Source organism: Procambarus clarkii, chromosome 62, assembly GCF_040958095.1.
Source record: "Procambarus clarkii isolate CNS0578487 chromosome 62, FALCON_Pclarkii_2.0, whole genome shotgun sequence".
Taxonomy (NCBI): Eukaryota; Metazoa; Arthropoda; class Malacostraca; order Decapoda; family Cambaridae; genus Procambarus; species Procambarus clarkii.
This window is the reverse complement of record NC_091211.1, coordinates 16301496-16324383: the sequence shown is the minus strand read 5'-3', so window position 1 is coordinate 16324383 and position 22888 is coordinate 16301496. Positions and strand designations below refer to the sequence as shown.

General features: G+C 43.9%; 1 protein-coding gene across 2 annotated transcripts in view; it reads right to left on the bottom strand.

The window, feature by feature from the left end:
* Window positions 1-1152: 1152 nt before the first annotated feature.
* The window catches only part of LOC123766430 (vitellogenin), a 37596-nt gene continuing 15860 nt past the window's right edge, over window positions 1153-22888 (bottom strand). For both annotated transcript variants that reach the window (XM_069308199.1, XM_045755533.2), the window contains exons 4-15: window positions 21463-22560; window positions 20961-21108; window positions 18962-20692; window positions 18517-18765; window positions 10115-10278; window positions 8821-9851; window positions 7209-7584; window positions 5606-6277; window positions 4927-5454; window positions 3174-3549; window positions 2392-2669; window positions 1153-2202 (exon numbers count right to left, since the gene is read on the bottom strand). In XM_069308199.1, the coding sequence (XP_069164300.1) occupies window positions 1210-2202; window positions 2392-2669; window positions 3174-3549; window positions 4927-5454; window positions 5606-6277; window positions 7209-7584; window positions 8821-9851; window positions 10115-10278; window positions 18517-18765; window positions 18962-20692; window positions 20961-21108; window positions 21463-22560 (7644 nt within the window). In that variant the 3' untranslated portion in view covers window positions 1153-1209. The remainder of the gene's footprint in view (window positions 2203-2391; window positions 2670-3173; window positions 3550-4926; window positions 5455-5605; window positions 6278-7208; window positions 7585-8820; window positions 9852-10114; window positions 10279-18516; window positions 18766-18961; window positions 20693-20960; window positions 21109-21462; window positions 22561-22888) is intronic.

Genomic DNA, 22888 nt, shown 5'->3' with positions numbered 1-22888 from the left:
GTCCGGGTAGTACAGTCGGGTTCGTTCTCGACTCTTAATCCAGAATTCCGGGTTCGAATTCAGGGCAGGACAGAAATAGTAGGGCGCATTTTCTATAACCCGCTGCATCTGTTCACCTAGCAGCAAGTAGGTACGCAGGTGTTAGTGAGCTGGTTGTGTGGGTGTATCTCCTGAGGGGGGGGGGGGTCTGTATTTCGACCCTGGGGATGGGGGGGGGACTTCTATATAAGCCTAACGTGTATAAATACACACTGGCTACCTGTCCCCTGACACAGTAAATTAATAATTGTATTTTAGACGAAAATATATATTTTCTATAATATTGACAACTTACCTCCGAAGAAATATTCAGGACTATATATCAATTAATCAAGTCATCTTAGTGGACATATAGGGCAGGGAACGCTCGCCTCTGCCAGGGAACAAGGAACACGTACAATGGGTCCCAACTGGCCAGGGGCCAGATTCACGAAGCAGTTACGCAAACACTTACGAACCTGTCCATCTTTTCTCAATCTTTGGCGGCTTTGGTTATAATTATTAAACAGTTAATGAGCTCCGAAGCACCAGGAGGCTGTTTATAACAATAACAACAGTTGATTGGCAAGTTTTCATGCTTGTAAACTGTTTAATAAATGTAAACAATGTCGTCAAAGATTGAAGAAAGATGTGCAGGTTCGTAAGTACTTGCGTAACTGCTTCGTGAATCTGGCCCCAGGACCAAGTCTCCCAGCCGTCACCATAATATACAAGTCACAATATACATACTCAGCAAATCAATTGTTAAACTTATTATGACGAATTTAATTATAATCTGAGTTTCGACAAAATATATGAACGTTACGGACAAAATGTGACAGCCTAAAATGAATTCACAATTATTTGAATTTGTATTTTCTCCTTTCTGTATTATACTGGGAAATGGAAGTGAGATCATGTTAGCGAGAAGCGGCAACTATCCAGCGGTCTCAGGAAACATGGCAGACGAATTTGCTAATGTAGTAATCTCCGTTGAGGTTTGAAAAAGACCTTTTGTGACCTCTGTATATCTTTTTGCGCTACCGCTCACAACATGAGTATGGGGTACACAATAAACTAACCACCTCCGGCGGCAACAATCAATGCATCTATCACCATAAATAATAAGTAAACAAAATTGTATTTATTTAATGTCGATGTCAATTGATATATAACAAGTATTTACTACAACTAGCAGGTTAATGAGAAGCTTCCAAGTGCACCCATGGTGGAGCAGATGGTATGGTAGGCCTGGGCAGCGTGGCAGGGCTGGCGGGCGGCGAGGCACATCTTGACGAAGGGTTCGGGAGGCACCAGCGGGTGACATGTGGACCAGGCCCCCAGTAGTGCCTCACATTCAATGATCCTCAGTGTCGGCACACTGACGGGGGAGATGTCGGGGGTCGGGCACTGCTGGTCCTCCTGCCATGATGCCACTAGCTCCTTCAGGCTGGAGGCGTTCCTTCCCGAAGACGTAAACCAGTCGTTGCCAACTTCATTGTCGTAAGTACCCAGGAGACCCGCAATGTGACCGAAGGTCCAGCCAGACACGTTCACGGACACGACACGTTTCTCACTGAATACCCGTACTGTCAGGAACGGTGACGTCACGCTGACTTCACGGGACGACTTCTGAACGGTGACTTCACCTTCAGTTTGTCGTCGTCTGTTCATCTCTCTCCCGTTGACGTCAACACGGAAGTCCGGCTTAACTATGACGGTAGCGGAATGAGCAGAAAACTTGATCTGTGGCGGAGCCGAGGGCTGTGGATGGGCCATGGTAAGTTTGTAGGATTTGTAGGCAGCCAAGACAACCTCACACGGTGAAGGTGGGGCTCGGAGCACAGCGCCGTCAAAGGTGAGGATCTCTGTGTCGCTCACAACCATGGCGGTGCGGTTGTATGGGGGCAACACATCCCTCTTGTGACGGGGCAGCAAGCTGTAGTATGCCCACACACACACATCTACATACAGAGGAAGATCAGAAAACGGCCACGACATTACCTTATCAAGATTTCTCAAGGGATATGATGACAGTTCCTTAGATGCTTGACCCAAAGAAAACGTTGGGTGTACCAGAGGAATATTCACTTGCAAATAATTAGTATCCATATCGACTTTAACTGGACGATGTTCAAAAATTAATCGAACAATTTCGTTCCTCAAATCAGTTACACCATTTTCCTGAAATGTAAGATAACAGTTCTAAAAACTTATCAACTAACGAATATAAAGCTTATCGTTAATGTATCAATACAAGTTGGCAATTGACATACAACAGCATGTAAATAATATAAGTACAATATACTTCAGTTAATACAATATTTATATATTATAAGTGAATTTAGAGGCTTCGTGGTTAAGGCTTCCTACCAAATGAAGATGGTTGTTGATCCACATTATGGTTCCGTTGACAGCTGCAATATTGACCATTTCTCCCCGAATCTTGTCCAGATCTTCCTGTAGGGTGAGTGTAAGGTTAGCCACCACCTGCTGGATGGCCTCACGCTCCTCTGGAAACTGGTCGGTTAAGGCATCAATGTCAGTCTTGAGCACGGTGAAGACCCTGGTGTGTTGCAGGTGTTGCAGCAGGCGATGAACTGCGTCAGGGGCCGCTCCGGTCTCCGCCCAGCGCGCTCCTTCCACCAACACTGGCAACAACAGTTGACACATTATATGAGGTCAAACCTTCACCAGCCGCACATGTAAATCAAAATGAACTACTGTGGTCTCCTGTTTACTTATTAATTAATTAAGTTTCCCGGTGAAGCTCTGTTATCTTCTGCTACGTTTGTCCTCTTATTTCACTAACATGAACTGTGTGAGGTTTTCATTATATTTCAGAGACATACAGATAACAATATAAAAACGTTGATGGCATGGCTGCCGACCAGTGGGTGTTTCACCTGTTTTTACAGCGAGTGACTACAGGCCAGTGAGGCACGAGACTGCATACATGGGAGCATCACAAGCTAACCTAACACAGCGTATCCACTACCTTCAGTGCCTTCACAACCCCATACACTTAACCACTTCGCTGCTCAGTTCAAATAATGAGTGCTGCCATGTGTGCTAATTCGGAAATTATAAAAAAAAAACAAATAATGTGAATTTCTTCTTTGAAAATGAGTTTGTTATTATTGTGAGTGTTGTACCTTGTGCTGGTAGGCGAGCGAGGTGATGAAACTGGTGGAATGTTGCTTGTACCATGTTGTGGAGGAGCACAGAGTGGAGGTGTTGTAGGCGGGCTGCCTGTGTCAGCGCCAGGTGGTAGGCGCGCATCACGGCCCCTGCCCACCACCCACCAAACAATGCCCTCCGCGCCTCACCCCCGGGAATTACACCATCAGCCACCAGGTCCCGGTAGATAAGGACCAAGTCCTCCTTGGTGCCTTCTACAACTGCGAGTAAGTGTTGGTGCGGAGAGCTGCTGGCGTCTAGCAGGTGGTCGACCACGGCGTCGTGGTACACCTCTTGGCCCCAGCGTCCCCACCGGCGCAGCGCTCCACTCGCCGCCTCCAACACACTTGACTGTCCAACACAAACATAATACTGTGCGTTCTTACCAGAAAATATATCTTCAAACTTTGCTTCTTAATTACATTAAATCACAATGCTTCTCAGAATCGGAAGCACATAAATATTGCGTCCCCGTGAACATCTAAATATCCCTAGTTTAGGACCATGCAAATATCCCTAGTTTAGGACCATGCAAATATCCCTAGTTTAGGACCATGCAAATATCCCTAGTTTAGGACCATGCAAATATCCCTAGTTTAGGACCATGCAAATATCACTAGTTTAGGACCATGCAAATATCCCTAGTTTAGGACCATGCAAATATCCCTAGTTTAGGACCATGCAAATATCCCTAGTTTAGGACCATGCAAATATCCCTAGTTTAGGACCATGCAAATATCACTTGTTTAGGACCATGCAAATATCCCTAGTTTAGGACCATGCAAATATCCCTAGTTTAGGACCATGCAAATATCACTTGTTTAGGACCATGCAAATATCCCTAGTTTAGGACCATGCAAATATCACTTGTTTAGGACCATGCAAATATCCCTAGTTTAGGACCATGCAAATATCCCTAGTTTAGGACCATGCAAATATCCCTAGTTTAGGACCATGCAAATATCCCTAGTTTAGGACCATGCAAATATCACTAGTTTAGGACCATCCAAATATCCCTAGTTTAGGAGCATGCAAATATCCCTGGTTTAGGACCATGCAAATATCTCTAGTTTAGGACCATGCAAATATCCCTAGTTTAGGAGCATGCAAATGTTCCTAGTTTAGGACCATGCAAATATCCCTAGTTTAGGACCATGCAAATATCCCTAGTTTAGGAGCATGCGAATGTTCCTAGTTTAGGACCATGCAAATATCCATAGTTTAGGAGCATGCAAATGTCACTAGTTTAGGACCATGCAAATATCCCTAGTTTAGGAGCATGCAAATATCCCTAGTTTAGGACCATGCAAATATCACTAGTTTAGGACCATGCAAATATCACTAGTTTAGGACCATGCAAATATCCCTAGTTTAGGAGCATGCAAATATCCCTAGTTTAGGAGCATGCAAATATCCCTAGTTTAGGACCATGCAAATATCACTAGTTTAGGACCATGCAAATATCACTAGTTTAGGACCATGCAAATATTCCTAGTTTAGGATAAATAAAAATTACTTCTTTATTAGCATGTAAATACAGAACTGCAAGCTTAGGATTATGTAAATATTGGTAGTTGAGGAGAATTATATATTATATAAATTCAGGATCTTGACTTAAACATTTCCGTGTGGGTCGCGACACTGAAGCTAAAAGTGAATTAAAATATCGTTGTAACTATACCTCACCCTTGATGCTATACTTGTATAGTACAGGATAAAGCCCCTCACCTTGATCTTGAGAGCATAATGAGGGTGGAGGCCCAAGTCAGCAGTGATAAGGGTGGGTGAGGAGAGCAGGACGCGGACGGTGGCCACGGTGGTGTCCGCCTGGCCCGTCCCCTCCACGACTGATGCGCCAACCTCAACCTTCTTCCAATTCTGAATTCCAATCCTGACGGTGTAAACCTTCTCACTGCCGTGCTTCTTGGTCTTCAGTTGGACGAAGGCAGGTTTACAGAACTTGGAGTGAACGTCGTAAGAGCCGAGGGATGAAATGTGAGCCACAGCCTTGACCTTGTGGCCGTTACACTCGAGATCTTCCTCACGCTGCATCGCTCCAGCGATGTCCACCACGGAGACTCCGTCGTTAATCACACGGAAGGCCATTGTTGCATCTCTAGGGGAGACCCGGTCGTATATGGCCGACACCTGGAAGGTTACCGGGGAGGAGGGAGACTTCTGGAACTGGAGATCAATGCCAGCCGTGTGGGGAGCATAGGCCATCACTATGGTGACCTTGGGGTCAATCTTTAGCACCTGAAAAAGTCTTATATATAAAATATATGTATGTATATATACATATATTATACATGCACACACACACATTATATATATATGCCATATTTGCAATGATCATCAAAAGAGTGCAGAAGTTGCAACATATAAATCCACATTTACAAATGCTTACAGTGGAGGTGAGGTGAAGGAGAGTGTTTACAGTGTTGCGTGATGTCCTGTTAGTGTGGAGAGTGACAGTGACTGTATGGGCTGGGTCCGGGAAGATGTCCAGCACCACCTCGCCCTGTACAGCCTCACCTTCACCTCTACACACAACGGTGAGCGTCATGGTCTTGTTCAGGCGCGGGTGAGCCAGACGGCCTTCAAACGTCAAGTTGTGCTGCGCGCCATTATTACTGGCACTCTTTGTGGCACTGATCTCGTATTTAGAATCACTTTGATGCCTTTTAGGGTAGAACCTGATAATAAACTGTGAAGGAGAATACTTGAGGTGAGCCTCCATGGTGCGGGAGGGAGACTGGAGGAGGAGAGAGTGCGAGGATGAGGGCTGCTCCTCGTACCGCAGTAGGTAGACCCCGCTTGTCGTGGATGGTTTGGTGTAGAGGGACGTAACGGAGGAAATTAACGTACGGAATGCCTTTACTTCATCAGTTATAACTGATGTATCTAGCCCACAAGTGAAGGATCTAATGCCACCTTCCTGGTGTAGTAAGAGCTCCCAGCTGAACAGTTTGAGAGGACGCCGCTCTCCAGCAAGACACCTGCTGCTGAAGGAGTCCACTGTGTTGTTTAAAGCAAAGTCAACCACCAGAGGCGCCTCCACTGCCGGCGCCAACTTTACCTGCCCGAAGAAAGATAAAGTTAATCTTTATTAAAACCTTTTCAGAGCTGAAATATGTTAACGCTTGTAAACTTATATACAAACAAAATTTAAGATTTGGTATTTTTTTTATTTTTAAAATTCTGTAATGCAGTAATTACATATGAACAGATAGGGTCGTCCGGCGATGCCCAGGTCTTCCCCACACACGCCCTCCACGCCTCCCCACACGATTGTAATTATCTTCAGTACACACTATCCTTATCTTGGTAAATATCTCCACACCCTCAAAATCCCCACACATCTGGGCCCCACTCCCCAAGCACACACTTTCCCCTGCACGCTACTTCCCCACCTCCCACACACACACCCTCCCCACCTCCCTCTCCCCACACCCTCCCCACCTCCCTCTCCCCACACCCTCCCCACCTCCCTCTCCCCACACCCTCCCCACCTCCCTCTCCCCACACCCTCCCCACCTCCCTCTCCCCACACCCTCCCCACCTCCCTCTCCCCACACCCTCCCCACCTCCCTCTCCCCACACCCTCCCCACCTCCCTCTCCCCACACCCTCCCCACCTCCCTCTCCCCACACCCTCCCCATATCCTCCCATACATCTTCCCTCTCTCCCACCATTATTATAAACATTTCGCCTGCACAGTGTCTGCATCACTGTGACCAAAACATTGTGCCCACACTGCTAATCTCTCATGAAACTAATGCTACACTCTATGGACTCGGGGCAAAACATTTCATATCTACGGACTTCATAAAAAAGGAGCATTGCCACCATTTTCCCCCTCAGGGGGGCACTGGGACGACCCCGACCCCCCCCCCTAACGGCATTCACAGTCAAATCACCATTAATCATGCAAAGTTTAATGAAGCTAGCCCCAAGCGTCTGGCCTCCAACCTCGAACAACGAACATTCTAATTTATAGACAGATTTACCTTCAAATGAACATTTCGTTCATCATGTTGATACTGATGGTTGACGGAGGTAGCGAGAGTGGTGTTGTGACCTTCCGGTGTGGTCAAGCACTGCTCAGACTCAAGAATGTAACCATTACCAACATCTTCAAAGGCTAAGATACTTCTTAAGTCGTAGTGTTCATCCTCCAAGCTCTTGTAATGACCCAGAGTGTGTATTTTGATGGCTGAGTCTTGGCGATATACATTGTTGCTTGCACTCACCATCAGTGTTGTCTTCGCTGGTGTTGTGACTTCCACTTGGAAGCTGTTCACCCCGAACAATAGCGGGCTTCGGTTGGTTATGGTTACTTTAGTCGTATACCTGTAGTTCAACCCCATGAAGGCTGCACTTCCGCTATAAGAGACATGTTTATTAGATCACTAGTTGGGGTATCTGGCGGTGCCCAGGTCGGCCCAGTACCCCTAGTCTACCCTAAACACCCTAGATCCTTGTCTCCCCTCACACTCACCCTCACTGTCTCCCCATCACACGCAGGTTTCAGGAACCCGTACACCTGTTGATTGACGGTTGAGAGGCGGGACCAAAGAGCCAGAGCTCAACCCCCGCAAGCACAATTAGGTGACTACAACCCTCCTATCTCCAACCACACATCTTCCCTCCCCTCCCCCCCCCCATCACTGTTGCCAACGTTTGCACCAAGACTGTAAACCTGCGATCTAAACACACGTTTTCCACGTGCACCTCTGAATACCTAAATACCTAAGACTAATGCTAAAGACTACGAACTCGGAGCATCACATTTAACATCCACCGACTTCGTGAAGGGTTTTACAGGGGGTCGAGACCCTGCAAGGGTTAATCCTGAAGTCATATGAGGCTAGCCCCAAGTATTTGGCCCGCGATCTTAGACAGACAACAGTTCTATTTTACAGATATAGTTTTGAGCATTTTCAATCAAAATAATTCATATTATGTTCAGCTGCCTTGAACTAAAACAGTATTGCCAAAATCTTACTAATATTACGGTTATTATGAACTGCTTTTAATGCTAAATGGCATTACAGAAACACAATATTGATTTCTGATATATACTCAGATGTGAAGTACTATAGGGACCGTGTCGCGAGGTTCTCCGAGAATGTAAACAAAACACTGAGGGCAACTTTAGATATGGAGGCTGTAAATTATTGAAACCTAATAATGAACTTTTCAACAATTAGAATAACCTTAATTTTTAGTTGAAACTAACTAACCTTATCTAATACAAGAAAATTGAACTATAAAACTAGTAGTTTATGAATCAAAAATTAAAAAACTAAAGGAATAAAATCTTCTTTATTAAGTACGTAATTAACCAGCATCATATGCCCGATTCTTCAAAGAATTATAAACCAATTGAGCACTGAATCTCGTGTGGTGTAAACTGCACCTACCATCAAGAAGAAGAACCTCTTGTACTTATAATTATAAGGAAATAATTTAATAAGTAATCGTCAGTAAAGATAGGCTATGGCTATCAATAAGTTTATGTTATTAACACACAGAATAATTAATTTATCGGCAACTTGGGTATTAGATGTCTCCAAAATAAATAGACACACAAGCAACTGCCAAGAAGGGTAAACTTACTCGACAGAGGCTTCAGTGGGAGTGGAGGCGCTGCTGCCGGAGGTTTCAGTGGGAGTGGAGGCGCTGCTGCCGGAGGTTTCAGTGGGAGTGGAGGAGCTGCTGCCGGAGGTTTCAGTAGTAGTGGAGGCGCTACTGCCGGAGGTTTCAGTGGGAGTGGAGGAGCTGCTGCCGGAGGTTTCAGTAGTAGTGGAGGCGCTACTGCCGGAGGTTTCAGTGGGAGTGGAGGAGCTGCTGCCGGAGGGTTCAGTAGGAGTGGAGGCGCTACTGCCGGAGGTTTCAGTGGGAGTGGAGGAGCTGCTGCCGGAGGGTTCAGTGGGAGTGGAGGCGCTACTGCCGGAGGTTTCAGTGGGAGTGGAGGAGCTGCTGCCGGAGTGTTCAGTGGGAGTGGAGGAGCTGCTGCCGGAGGTTTCAGTGGGAAGATAGACGCTGCTGACTGAGGCTTCAGTGTGAGTGTAAGGACTAGTGACAAGCTTGGCATCGTAACTCAGCACCTTACTAAGGTCACGATCGCTGTCCCAGAATAACTCGCCTGTCACACTCTTGCGTTCCAAGTCAACATCTAAGAAGCTCTTAACTCTACGAACCCAAGAGGTGTTTGGCAGCCACAAGGTATTCATATTATAATAAACAATATTATTCTTTACAACTATATCAAGCTTATGTTGAATTATTTCCAGTACGTATAATTTTGATCCGAAACTTGACTTCAAAGGCGACTCGACCGAGAGGTTAAATTCTACATCGAAGACAGATTCGCGCTGATTCTTCAGCTCTAAGGAGAAGAGCCGTTTGTTTCTGGCTAAGATGATGGTGATGGAGGTCCTGAGGGGTCCGGCGGCGAGGGCGTCCACCATGATGTCAGCCTGGAGCTGGGTCATGGAGGGGCTCCACCTGACCAGCAGCGGCCCTTCCACCTGCAGCGTCACCATGTCGCCGTGCTTGAAGGCCGCGCCTACCCTGTAGTGATACGGGTCCTCCACCGCTAACTTGCTCTCGAATTTGATACTTCTTATGTATTCCGGAATATCTAACTGCAAGAAAAAATTATTTTTATCGTGTTTTTTATTTCGTATATTATCTAAATGTTGCAGATTGGACAAAATTCAGTAAGTCGAAAAAGTTATAATAATTCAAATCCCATGTAACTAACCCCTGCTAACCCCATGTATTTTTAATAATTCCAAAATTTTACATTTTATGTGAAACTTTATCAGACAAGATTGGTTACATGAAAGGAGAGGTAGAAGAGTAATAGCCACAGGTTGCACAACACCTGCTATACCTCCATATTTACCTCCAGTTTGGCTTTGTATTCTTCTCTGGTGAGATGCAGAGATATATGCACATGAAGAATTTCGATGTTTTCGCCAGCACGAACAGCTTGCATGGTCACCCCCATCTTGCTCTCACCAAACACGACATCACACGAGGCTTTATATACCCCATTACCTGTCTCGGCTAAAGTACACTTCCAGTATAAGAAAAAGTATATATATTATAATATATATATATATTATATATATATATATATATATATATATATATATATATATATATATATATATATATATATATATATATATATATATATATTTTGTGACGATAATCTCTTTCAAGAGAGATTGAGACTGCTCTTCTCTACACATTTACGTCATTCAAGTACAAGATACTATATTGAAGATACGTCTACCAGTATCGCCAAACGTTTTGCCCAGGAAGCAAAGCGTACCATGCAGAACCCGACACACCGGCTACCGCCCGCCGTCAGCCAGCAAACTGCTCATTCTCCGCCTGCCTGTTGCTGATTGGCTGGTGTGTCGCCGCACCTGCACTCACGCCACTACATGAGTCGACGTCTGGGCCAGCAGCACGCCGTCTCCTCAGAATATCCCTGTGCTCCTTGGAGTTGACATCTCTCTATAGTAGACTAAGCCCTGGCTGTCGTGTACTAAGGGAGGTGGCAGCTTGAAGCCAGTATTCTCAGCACCTCACCTGATTTATTTTACTATCACTTACTTGTCTTAGAGTAACCTTTTCACTGCCAGTAATTATTCATGTTGGTTTGTTTGTTGACTTGTTTTGAATTTTACGAGATTGTCTTTATTCATATCTTGTTTTCTAGAGTAATTAAAATTCCATTGTTTATACTTTGTGTTTTGTGTGTCTTCCCATTACCTTACCACAGACAAAAGGACAAACTTCTCTTTTTTTTGTTATGTGACGAGGCCCTGCCCCCAGCTTTTGAAACAGCCGAACACGAACGCTTTACCGTCACAATAAATATATATATATATATATATATATATATATATATATATATGTAAGCTGCTTGAATATATGAATATATATATATATATATATGAATATATATATATGTAAGCTGTTTTCTTGCATCTATATATATATATATATATAGATGTCATATATATATATATATATTAGTATATTTTGGTAGCAGTCTTTCCTGTAGACATATATTATTAAATATGACCGAAAAAGTAAGATTAATAATTCTAACACGAATTTTCTCAATCTTTCGTACATTACGCTTCACTGTTGGAGGTAAATCAAAAATCACTTCTCCAAAATTCATTTTTATTTCTAGTCTGACGCGACACGGGCGCGTTTCGTAAAACTTATTACATTTTCAAAGACTTCACAAATACACAACTGATTAGAACTTGCGTTTCCCTCATTTTATATCTACATTTGAGTGAGGTGGGAAGGGTGATGTGGCATTACATTTGAGTGAGGTGGGAAGGATGATGTGGCATTAACACAAGACAGAACACTAGAGGATATTAATAGGGTATTAAAAGTATCAACACAAGACAGAACAGAAACAATGGGTATTGAATAGAAGTGTTTGTAGAAAGCCTATTGGTCCATATTTCTTGATGCTTCTATATTGGAGCGGAGTCTTGAGGTGGGTAGAATATAGTTGTGCAATAATTGGCTGTTGATTGCTGGTGTTGACTTCTTGATGTGTAGTGCCTCGCAAACGTCAAGCCGCCTGCTATCGCTGTATCTATCGATGATTTCTGTGTTGTTTACTAGGATTTCTCTGGCGATGGTTTGGTTATGGGAAGAGATTATATGTTCCTTAATGGAGCCCTGTTGTTTATGCATCGTTAAACGCCTAGAAAGAGATGTTGTTGTCTTGCCTATATACTGGGTTTTTTGGAGCTTACAGTCCCCAAGTGGGCATTTGAAGGCATAGACGACGTTAGTCTCTTTTAAAGCGTTCTGTTTCGTGTCTGGAGAGTTTCTCATGAGTAGGCTGGCCGTTTTTCTGGTTTTATAGTAAATCGTCAGTTGTATCCTCTGATTTTTGTCTGTAGGGATAACGTTTCTATTAACAATATCTTTCAGGACCCTTTCCTCTGTTTTATGAGCTGTGGAAAAGAAGTTCCTGTAAAATAGTCTAATAGGGGGTATAGGTGTTGTGTTAGTTGTCTCTTCGGAGGTTGCATGGCTTTTCACTTTCCTTCTTATGATGTCTTCGATGAAACCATTGGAGAAGCCGTTATTGACTAGGACCTGCCTTACCCTACAGAGTTCTTCGTCGACTTGCTTCCATTCTGAGCTGTGGCTGAGAGCACGGTCGACGTATGCGTTAACAACACTCCTCTTGTACCTGTCAGGGCAGTCGCTGTTGGCATTTAGGCACATTCCTATGTTTGTTTCCTTTGTGTAGACTGCAGTGTGGAAACCTCCGCCCTTTTCCATGACTGTTACATCTAGAAAAGGCAGCTTCCCATCCTTTTCCGTCTCGTAAGTGAAACGCAGCACGGAACTCTGCTCAACTTATTGCAGAAGGAGGAAACTTATTGCAGAAGGAGGAAAGAATCGAGGCAACTACAGAAGCACCATACTGTCCCCCGAGCTTAGAGCGGCAGCTAAAAGCCTTCGTGAGAACAAGGAGATAGTTGTCAGGAGAGGTGACAAGTCGCCAATATATGTCATTCTTAAAAAAGACGAATATCTGGCGAAAATGAACATCATACTCTCTGACCAAACTAAGTTCCAAAGGGTAACGAAGGACACTACAGCCGAATTAAAAGCAAAGGTCAACAAACTGATCGAAACTGTGAACGCCAAGAAATCCGGACTCCACCTGCCAAAGATCATTGGGGAATATAAACCTGGATATGCGTATGGAAATGTCAAGACGCACAAGCCTGGAAACCCACTTCGGCCAATCATTAGCCAGATACCCACACCCACGTACAGATTGGCGAAGCGACTCAACGGCCTGCTGACTCCTTATGTTCCTTGCGCCTTCAGCCTGAAGTCTCCAAAGGAATTTGTGGACTTACTGCGGGGCGCACGGGCCACAGGGATAAGAGCCTCGTTGGACGTGGAATCGCTGTTTACCAACGTACCTGTGGACGAGACAATCGGAATGATAGCCGACAGAGTGTATCGTGATCCAGCCTGTACTCCTCTTGACATGCCAGAAAGTATTCTGAGGAAACTACTCCAAGCTTGTACTAAAGAGGCACCCTTCTTGAGCCCGGATGGGCACATGTATAAGCAAGTAGATGGGGTCGCCATGGGTTCTCCCCTAGGTGTCCTGTTTGCAAACTTCTACATGGGTACCATCGAGCAAAAAGTCTTAGTCGACATGAACTTGAAACCGGCCATATACTGCAGGTATGTTGACGACATTTTTACACAGGTACCTGATGTCAGACATCTGCAGGAGCTGAAGGAGGCATTTGAGCAGAGTTCCGTGCTGCGTTTCACTTACGAGACGGAAAAGGATGGGAAGCTGCCTTTTCTAGATGTAACAGTCATGGAAAAGGGCGGAGGTTTCCACACTGCAGTCTACACAAAGGAAACAAACATAGGAATGTGCCTAAATGCCAACAGCGACTGCCCTGACAGGTACAAGAGGAGTGTTGTTAACGCATACGTCGACCGTGCTCTCAGCCACAGCTCAGAATGGAAGCAAGTCGACGAAGAACTCTGTAGGGTAAGGCAGGTCCTAGTCAATAACGGCTTCTCCAATGGTTTCATCGAAGACATCATAAGAAGGAAAGTGAAAAGCCATGCAACCTCCGAAGAGACAACTAACACAACACCTATACCCCCTATTAGACTATTTTACAGGAACTTCTTTTCCACAGCTCATAAAACAGAGGAAAGGGTCCTGAAAGATATTGTTAATAGAAACGTTATCCCTACAGACAAAAATCAGAGGATACAACTGACGATTTACTATAAAACCAGAAAAACGGCCAGCCTACTCATGAGAAACTCTCCAGACACGAAACAGAACGCTTTAAAAGAGACTAACGTCGTCTATGCCTTCAAATGCCCACTTGGGGACTGTAAGCTCCAAAAAACCCAGTATATAGGCAAGACAACAACATCTCTTTCTAGGCGTTTAACGATGCATAAACAACAGGGCTCCATTAAGGAACATATAATCTCTTCCCATAACCAAACCATCGCCAGAGAAATCCTAGTAAACAACACAGAAATCATCGATAGATACAGCGATAGCAGGCGGCTTGACGTTTGCGAGGCACTACACATCAAGAAGTCAACACCAGCAATCAACAGCCAATTATTGCACAACTATATTCTACCCACCTCAAGACTCCGCTCCAATATAGAAGCATCAAGAAATATGGACCAATAGGCTTTCTACAAACACTTCTATTCAATACCCATTGTTTCTGTTCTGTCTTGTGTTGATACTTTTAATACCCTATTAATATCCTCTAGTGTTCTGTCTTGTGTTAATGCCACATCATCCTTCCCACCTCACTCAAATGTAATGCCACATCACCCTTCCCACCTCACTCAAATGTAGATATAAAATGAGGGAAACGCAAGTTCTAATCAGTTGTGTATTTGTGAAGTCTTTGAAAATGTAATAAGTTTTACGAAACGCGCCCGTGTCGCGTCAGACTAGAAATAAAAATGAATTTTGGAGAAGTGATTTTTGATTTACCTCCAACAGTGAAGCGTAATGTACGAAAGATTGAGAAAATTCGTGTTAGAATTATTAATCTTACTTTTTCGGTCATATTTAATAATATATATATATATATATATATATATATATATATATATATATATATATATATATATATATATATATATATATATATATATATATATATATATATATATATATAAATATATATATATAATGGGTGAGATATCTCGACCATTACCTAATCCCATTACTTGGGTCACCATAGACACGGGACCCAAGTATTACTCAAGTCGAGCTGCCCGACATAAAGTTTCCTCAACAAGGTGGCCGAGTACTATTCTTAACTCAGTGGTATTTGCAGACGAGGAGTCACAATAACGTGGCTGAAGTATGTTGACCAGACCACACACTAGAAAGTGAAGGGACGACGACGTTTTGGTCCGTCCTGGACCATTCTCAAGTCGATTTTGATAAGGGAATGTTGTTGTTGTTCTAGATTTAGCTACTCGGAACGAGATGTCCATGTAGCACGGGCTATAGTGAACCCGTAAGTGGCTCACTATAGAAAATCTTAAAGAGGAAGAAAAAGCAAGGCAAAAGGTACGAAAGGTAAAGTGTAATAAAGGGGATAATAATAGGTAAAAGTACATAAGAACATAACAACAAAGTTAACTCAGCAGTTACTATTGTTTTTCGTACCTTTTGCCTTGCTTTTTCTTCCTTTAAGATATTCTTCTTCTCACCTCTCTCTTGACTATTTATTGCCTTGCCTCCTTCCCTTATCACAGAACTTGTTCCGAGTAGCTGAATCTATAACAACATCCCTTATCACACACGGGAGACATCTTCCGTCACGCAGGGTGCAGTCGCACCTCCACCGATCTCCAGTATCATCTATTGATACTGGTAATGGCTCAAAAGGGCCACCACTTACGGGCTATTCATGCCCGTGCCACCTTTTGGGTGGCTTAATCTTCATCAGTTAATCAATCTCTTATCACAGCACCGCTCCCGTGCCAGGTAAGTCCACTACGGGCTCATCATAGCCCGTGCTATTTGGAACTTTTTGTTCCCAGCAGCTGAATCTTAAGCAACAACAACATTCCCTTATCAAAATCGACTTGAGAATGGTCCAGGACGGACCGAAACGTCGTCCTCCCTTCACTTTGTAGTGTGTGGTCTGCTCAGTGGTATTTGTATCTGCCAGTCTAGCACCAGTAATAAGGTTGTTGTTGTTAAAGATTTAGCTACTCAGGACGAAGTGTCCATGTAGCACGGGCTATGGTGAGCCCGTAAAAGTAATAAGGTGTGTGGTCACCAATATGTATCCCCTCACCACAACACATCCGGAAGTGAAGGGAAGGATGGAAACACGTATAATCGATGGGTTTCCTTGGATATAATTTACACTGGTCGAGAGACCCCAATCACCCCTATGAGAGGGTCTCAAACACTAATATCTCTGTACATACAAAATATATTATGAAGCCTCTTCAATACTTTGTAGTCCCTCAGTCATTGTTTTTTTTAACTCATGTCAATAGTCACTGATACATATATATATGACAATGCTGTCAATGCCAAAATTTCTCCACCAAAATGTCTGATAAACACACTAATATGTCACACCACCTTTCCTAACCAATGGGGAAAATGGGAGGGTAAATTTATCTACCTGACATAGCTCGTAGTGCAGCTCGTAGATCCTGCGCCGGGTAGCTCCTCGTAGAATGTAGCTGCAGCTCGCAGAGTCTGCGTCAGACAACTTCTCTTAGATACACGACGGGCCGACGATCCTCTCATTCTTCGTCGGGGTCCGCGTCTCACCCTGCGTTGCTCACTCGATGGTGGTGGATCTACAGCAATCTAGACAGCTGTTGATTGGCTTGCCCAGACCAACACACTTGATTTACTGGTCCTTTGCCTCACCTCAGTCTCGTGGCGTGAACAAACGATGGATGATTTTCTGAAGACCAGGACTGCTACCAAAATCAGCTCCACACAGCTTCCAACGTACGCGGTCCGCAGGAATGTCCAACACTCCTCCCAGCACCGCGTCAACAAGTTGCTCAAGACCCCTGCCGTCAGCGAATACCTGGTGTTGCCCTCACACCAATAAGCTCTGCTACACTACTCCCGCGGGAGCCGACAGGTCTTCCTCCTCTTTGGTGCACGCTTCTCTTATACCTGTCAGTGCATTCACTCTTACTGTTCATATATTTTCCTGCATTAGTTGGTTTCCGGTACACATCTGTGATGTTACCACAGATGTGTACCGGAGTTACTGTCAACAAGAACATCGAGGAATGGAGTCCTGCCTCCTTCACTTTTCTCAACAGTGAATTTCAATCCTGAGAATTCTTGTAGCTTGCCACGAAGCCTCTCTAATGTGTTATCATTGTCAACACAGACGAAAATGTGGTCGACATATCTGCAGCAGATACTATGGTTCAGCCCTTCCCTCTGCATGATGGACGACTCAACATGAGACATGAAGGCCTGGGCGAACACGACCCCCCAATGGGGACCCCATCGCCACACCATCAACCTGCAGGAAGAGTTTACCCTCTGGCAACAGGAAAAAGAGCTTCAGTGGTGCAGGCCTTCACCACATTCCGTAAAATAGTACGAGGAACCTTGAGTTGAGGGAGGTACTGTTCTTGTTCATACACATAGCCCAATATTATGTTTATGGTCCTTTCCACTGGAACGTTAGTGAATAGTCTTTCAACCTCAAGGGAAACCATAATCCCACGGATTTCTCTCGTGGAATCGTTCCTGTGTCAGGTAAGTCCACTACGGGCTCACCATAGTCTGTGATACTTGGAACTTTTGTTCAGAGTAGCTGACTCTAAAACAACAACAACCTTGTAAGCTCAGTATACCTGTGTCGGTTCATCAGTGTACTCTTGAAGATGTCACCTTGCTGACAGAACGTCAAACAATAAAAATGGAAAGATTAAATGATCTTTGTGTATTGTTTATTCACCCTCCAGATGGTAGAAGATATTTGGGTAGAACAGAAAATGTCCATATCCAGTACTATGACCAATACACCATGGTCGACTATTTAAAAGTGTTAATAGTCGGAGACTATTTAATGTAACACCCGACAGCACTCACCGTGGCCAGAGATCACAGATAATTTTCATCAAATCAATTCACTATATGAGGGAAAACGCGAGCCTCAAATGTACGACAAACTTGAATAAACCTCAAGCCAAATGTAACAGAAAAAGGAAGGAAGGGAAAAAGAAGGAAGAAACTCTTCCTTTCATAAGTTTTTCTGTTACATTTAACAGAAAAACTTATGAAAGGAAGAGTTTCTTCCTTCTTTTTCCCTTCCTTCCTTTTTCTGTTACATTTGGCTTGAGGTTTATTCAAGTTTGTCGTACATTTGAGGCTCGCGTTGAATATGTGCATATATTGTCCTGAGAAATGTCCAACTGGCCGAATATGTGCATATATTGTCCTGAGAAATGTCCAACTGACCGAATATGTGCATACATTGTCCTGAGAAATGTCCAACTGACCGAATATGTGCATACATTGTCCTGAGAAATGTCCAACTGACCGAATATGTGCATACATTGTCCTGAGAAATGTCCAACTGACTAAATATGTACATATATTGTCCTGAGAAATGTCCAACTGACCGAATATGTACATATATTGTCCTGAGGAGTAATGTACAAGAGACCGAATATGAAGGATATAATTGTGGTGACTACTGTGCAACTGACCCATGATAGTGGTGGTGAGGGCTGCCTGAGAGCTGCTGATGGCGTGGGCGGCCTCCACACGCAGCAGGGGCACGGTCCCTCGCGCCAACTTGAAGGCGGACCCGTAAACACAGGTCTCGGCTGATTTGTTGGTCTGGCGAATAAAGGAGTTCATTTTCCAGGCTCCGAGGCCCATGTGGCACTCTAAGTGACGGAGCCTTGTTGGGAGGTACAGGTGAGTGTGTGGGATATACGTCGTGTCTATTCCAGCTGTCGAGAATATTTCAGCGTATTAATGGGATCATTTATACATGTATTTATGTTCATAAATGTGTATAAACTCACGTGGGGTATACATATATTCATGCATAGGCTTCGGAATATGTTCAGGGTGATATTTTTCGTTTGTTCTTATTTCTTACTGATTTTCTTTTTCAGGATATTTAAGTTAAAATGTTCGACTTACCCTTAAAATTTAGGCTCAAGTAATCTCCGAGGCCATTTTTTGTCTTAAATAAAACATCCAGTGAAGTGTCAGGATCTGCGAATGTCTTGATAAACTTGTACTGGAAAATCTGCGACTCAGGATAGAAGTCTCTGCTCCTGCTGATATACATCTTGGCTTCGTGTTCCTGCTTACTGGACGTCTGCTTCCTGCTGAGACACACCTTCACCCCCCTCGACCTCTCCGCTTCGCTCGATCTGTATTTCGCAAAAGCCTCGACGCTCTTCAGATCTTGTGTGTTGGTGATGGTGGCCCAGACTCCAGTAGTGATGGCAGGAGACTCAATAGTGGCGGAGAGCAAGTAGGACGACTCTCGTCCAGTGAAAGACAAAGTCACCTCAGTCGTTCTTGGTGCAGTGGATCCTGAGGTCTCTATTTTAACAGACATCATTTTACTACCTTTCTTGTTTTGAATGAAAGCATTTAGGAGGTATCCTTTGATAGAAGCTTCAGCTTTCTGAATATAGAGCTTGGCAATAGATGGAGCACCTAAAGGCAGAACTTTGCTGCGGAAGATATCAGGTAGTTGGAGGTGGTAGCAGAGGCTGAGGCCGAACATGGGCTCAAGAGTACTAATGCATGAGTTACGTGACACTCTGATATCGTTCACTGACGATGGGGTCATATAGGTTTCTGCTTTGCCCTTGATACCTTTAACGAGGACAATTTCACTCTTGATATTAATTATCTCCATCTTCTCCGGGAGTTCTAACTGAAGTTTCAACTGTCTGTTGGCCTTCTCCATCATGCTGAACGAAACACCAGTGTTGCTTGAAACTGTGTTGCTCATATTAAGGCCAATCTTCCCTAAATAACAGTCAAAACCAATGAAGCTTGTTACGTGAAGAGATAAGCTTGGAATTATCTTCAGTGCACTGCTAGATATTTTCAAGTTGGAGATGTCGAGTAAGTTAAGATTAGATTCTATCCTTATTCCCATAACTGCCGTTCCTGTTAGAGTTATCTTGAGAGGTGTGCCTTGAGTGGTGGGGAAGATGCTGTCTGTGGACAACTGGCTTGTGTGAGCCGAGTCAATATCCAGCTTCATCATGTCCTTAATAACTTGTTCATGATAGGAGGGAAAATCCTCTGCTTCTTCAGTAATGTTGATGTGTTTCAGGTTGGATATTAACGTTGCAAAGAATACTTCTTGTCCGAGGACGCGTGCAAATATATCCACTCTGGGAACTGACACTTTATCCCCGTCATAAATCTTGCTTAAAAAATGTGATATTTTAGAATTATCTATATTAAATAAATCATCCAGCTTCGTCAAGCTACTTCCAGTATTTCCTATTAATGAACATATATATTCAAACACTCTCCCAAGAGAAGCATTATATAAGTAACCTTCAGGACCAAAGACTTTCTCAATGGCAGGGTCGAGGCCCTCAAGCCGAGCACCAACCTGTCCTAAGTTTACTGAGATTCCCTCTAAGGCGGCGGTGAGGTTGAAGTCAATAGAGCGAGGGACAAAGGATCCCGGAGAGTAGATGATGTTGGACTCCACACCGGCACCAGCACCCAGGGCCGAGGAGAAGTATGACATCTCTATATTGCGAGAATATTTCCTCACGTCTTTCCTAATGTCTCTGGGAATCCTTATATTTGATAAGTAGTTTCGAAGATTTTGTTTTTCAGGTGCGTCTGACTGTTGAATATTGTGCAGGTGGCCGAGTATAAATGAACGAACTGCAATACATGAAATAAACATGATGAGTGTTTACATGGTCTAATGAGACAGTCTGAGACAACAGCTGTCACGTAAGAAATGCTCATTACAAAAGGAAGTACAGTATATAGTATTGTTATCATTATTTCAAGCTTATAATGTATTTATAACAGTATGTATTATAATAACAATATATGATATACAATATAATAAACTACTCTATAATACAAGCTCTGTATATTGCGCAATATTCAAGCTTGTGCGTATCAAACCATAACAAATATTTACCTTGAGTATTTTTCTCATTAGAGATCTTAGTAAGAATATTGATAATATCTTCCTCCCGCGCACAAGATATTGCCACAGTGTAAGAAGCAATGCGGACCTCAGTATTCTCAGTGGGACCAAGAGCCACGTTCACAAGTTCCGTTGTTGCCTAGTGTAAGATCAAGCTTTAGTTGTGTGCCTTGGAAGGAGAGCTGAGAATATGAGTATTGCACACTTTCTCAATATGGTGTAAAGGAGGGTTGTAGCGTGGAACTATTACAGGGTAAAAGTAAAAGTATTTGTGTACCATACTACTTGTGTAAAGAAGGAAATGTATATGTTTATCTCTCAGAATGTTTGGTAATATGTTTATTGTTTGTGATGTGTGTATATGTATGTATTAACACGATGTACTGAACGGGGTGAGAATAGCTTGAGCTACCTCATCCCTTTGTGTGGATTTTACCTCAATAAACTTATTTCAATTTCAATTACAGGGTAGTGGCGTGGAAGTGTTACTTACTGAATGGTGGCAGTGTGCTTGTCTGAAGGCCTGGGCAGCAGCGACGCGAATGTTGGTCTTCATGTTCTCTGTTTTCAAGCACTTTATGGTCGACTTGATGACATTAGGCGCCATCACACCCATGTTGCCTAGAGCCTTGAGTGTTGCGAGCGCTTCCTCCTGAGTCTCCTCCGTGCTGGCGGGAGAGCACTGGTGTTCTAGCTTATTGCTTAAAGTTTCGGCCAGACTCCTCACAGGTTCTTCGTCATCACAGTGAGGAGTGTGGCGACAATAAGCGTTGACCACGGAGGCAGCAGCTAAGGTCATGTAGGTCAAAGGTTGGGATGACTCGAATAGCGGCCTCAGAGCTTCTATAGTCCGGATACATGGACGAGGATGAAGGTAGAGGGCCAAGGCATAGAGCACGGCACGAAACCTTGGAACACGTCCCTTCACTAGCTCCTTCACTATAACCTTCACTGCACCTGATTCATGCACGAATGCAACAGTATCTAAAAAGATGCTTTCAAGTTTTTTGTTGCCTTCACAGAAGCGTCCGCTGCGGATTTTGTCCAAAGTTTGTGTTATGGCTTCCTCAGGGACTCGTCGCAGGAGTTGTGCAGCCTTGGCTACCAGAGCAGCAACGTCACGCTCAACGGCATCTTTAGTCTTCTCACAGATCTGCTTCATGGTCTGGTCCAACTGGGCCACCATGGACGGGTCCTTCTTGAGGGTATCGTAGTCATACCGGAGACTCTTGCGTTCCATGTTAGCTTGAGAGATGGCAGAGGCGGCACCTGATTGGTCGTTGGATACTGAGACGTATCTCAATGTGGACTCCATTTTGGCTTCAATATACTTATAGGCGCCATAGCTGGGTCTGACCACGTTCTTATCCTCACAGGTGATGCTGGAGTAGATTCCGTTCCTGATCTCTTGTTTACACACAGAGCGGGACTCTTCCAGCGGCAGAGGACCTTTGAGCCAGGGAACCTGGGTCTCAGCAGGGGTCGGGTAACGCTGCTTACACAGGCGGTGGTTCTTCTCCTTCTTCACAATGACTCTGTCTCCCTGGTTCTGCACCTCGTACCTCGTTGGGCACGTTCCAACCACGTCCGTCTGTCGAAAGATAATAATATTAGCAATAATCATACACTGCCGTTTTACACCACATAGTCTATACAAATAAATTTACTTCTATTTTGTTGCTTAATAAAACTTTTTTTCTGAAATAACATAACCTACATGGAAAATATATGTTGCGGCCAGATAAAGAACAAAGTATCGCTACTCCATGTCAAAGATATATCAACAGAAGAATTAAATGATTATACAGTCTCCGTGGTGTAATGGTAATACACTCGCCTGGCGTTCGGCGAGCGCTTTGTCATGGGTTCGTATCCTGGCCGGGGAGGATTTACTGGGCGCAAATCCTTAACTGTAGCCT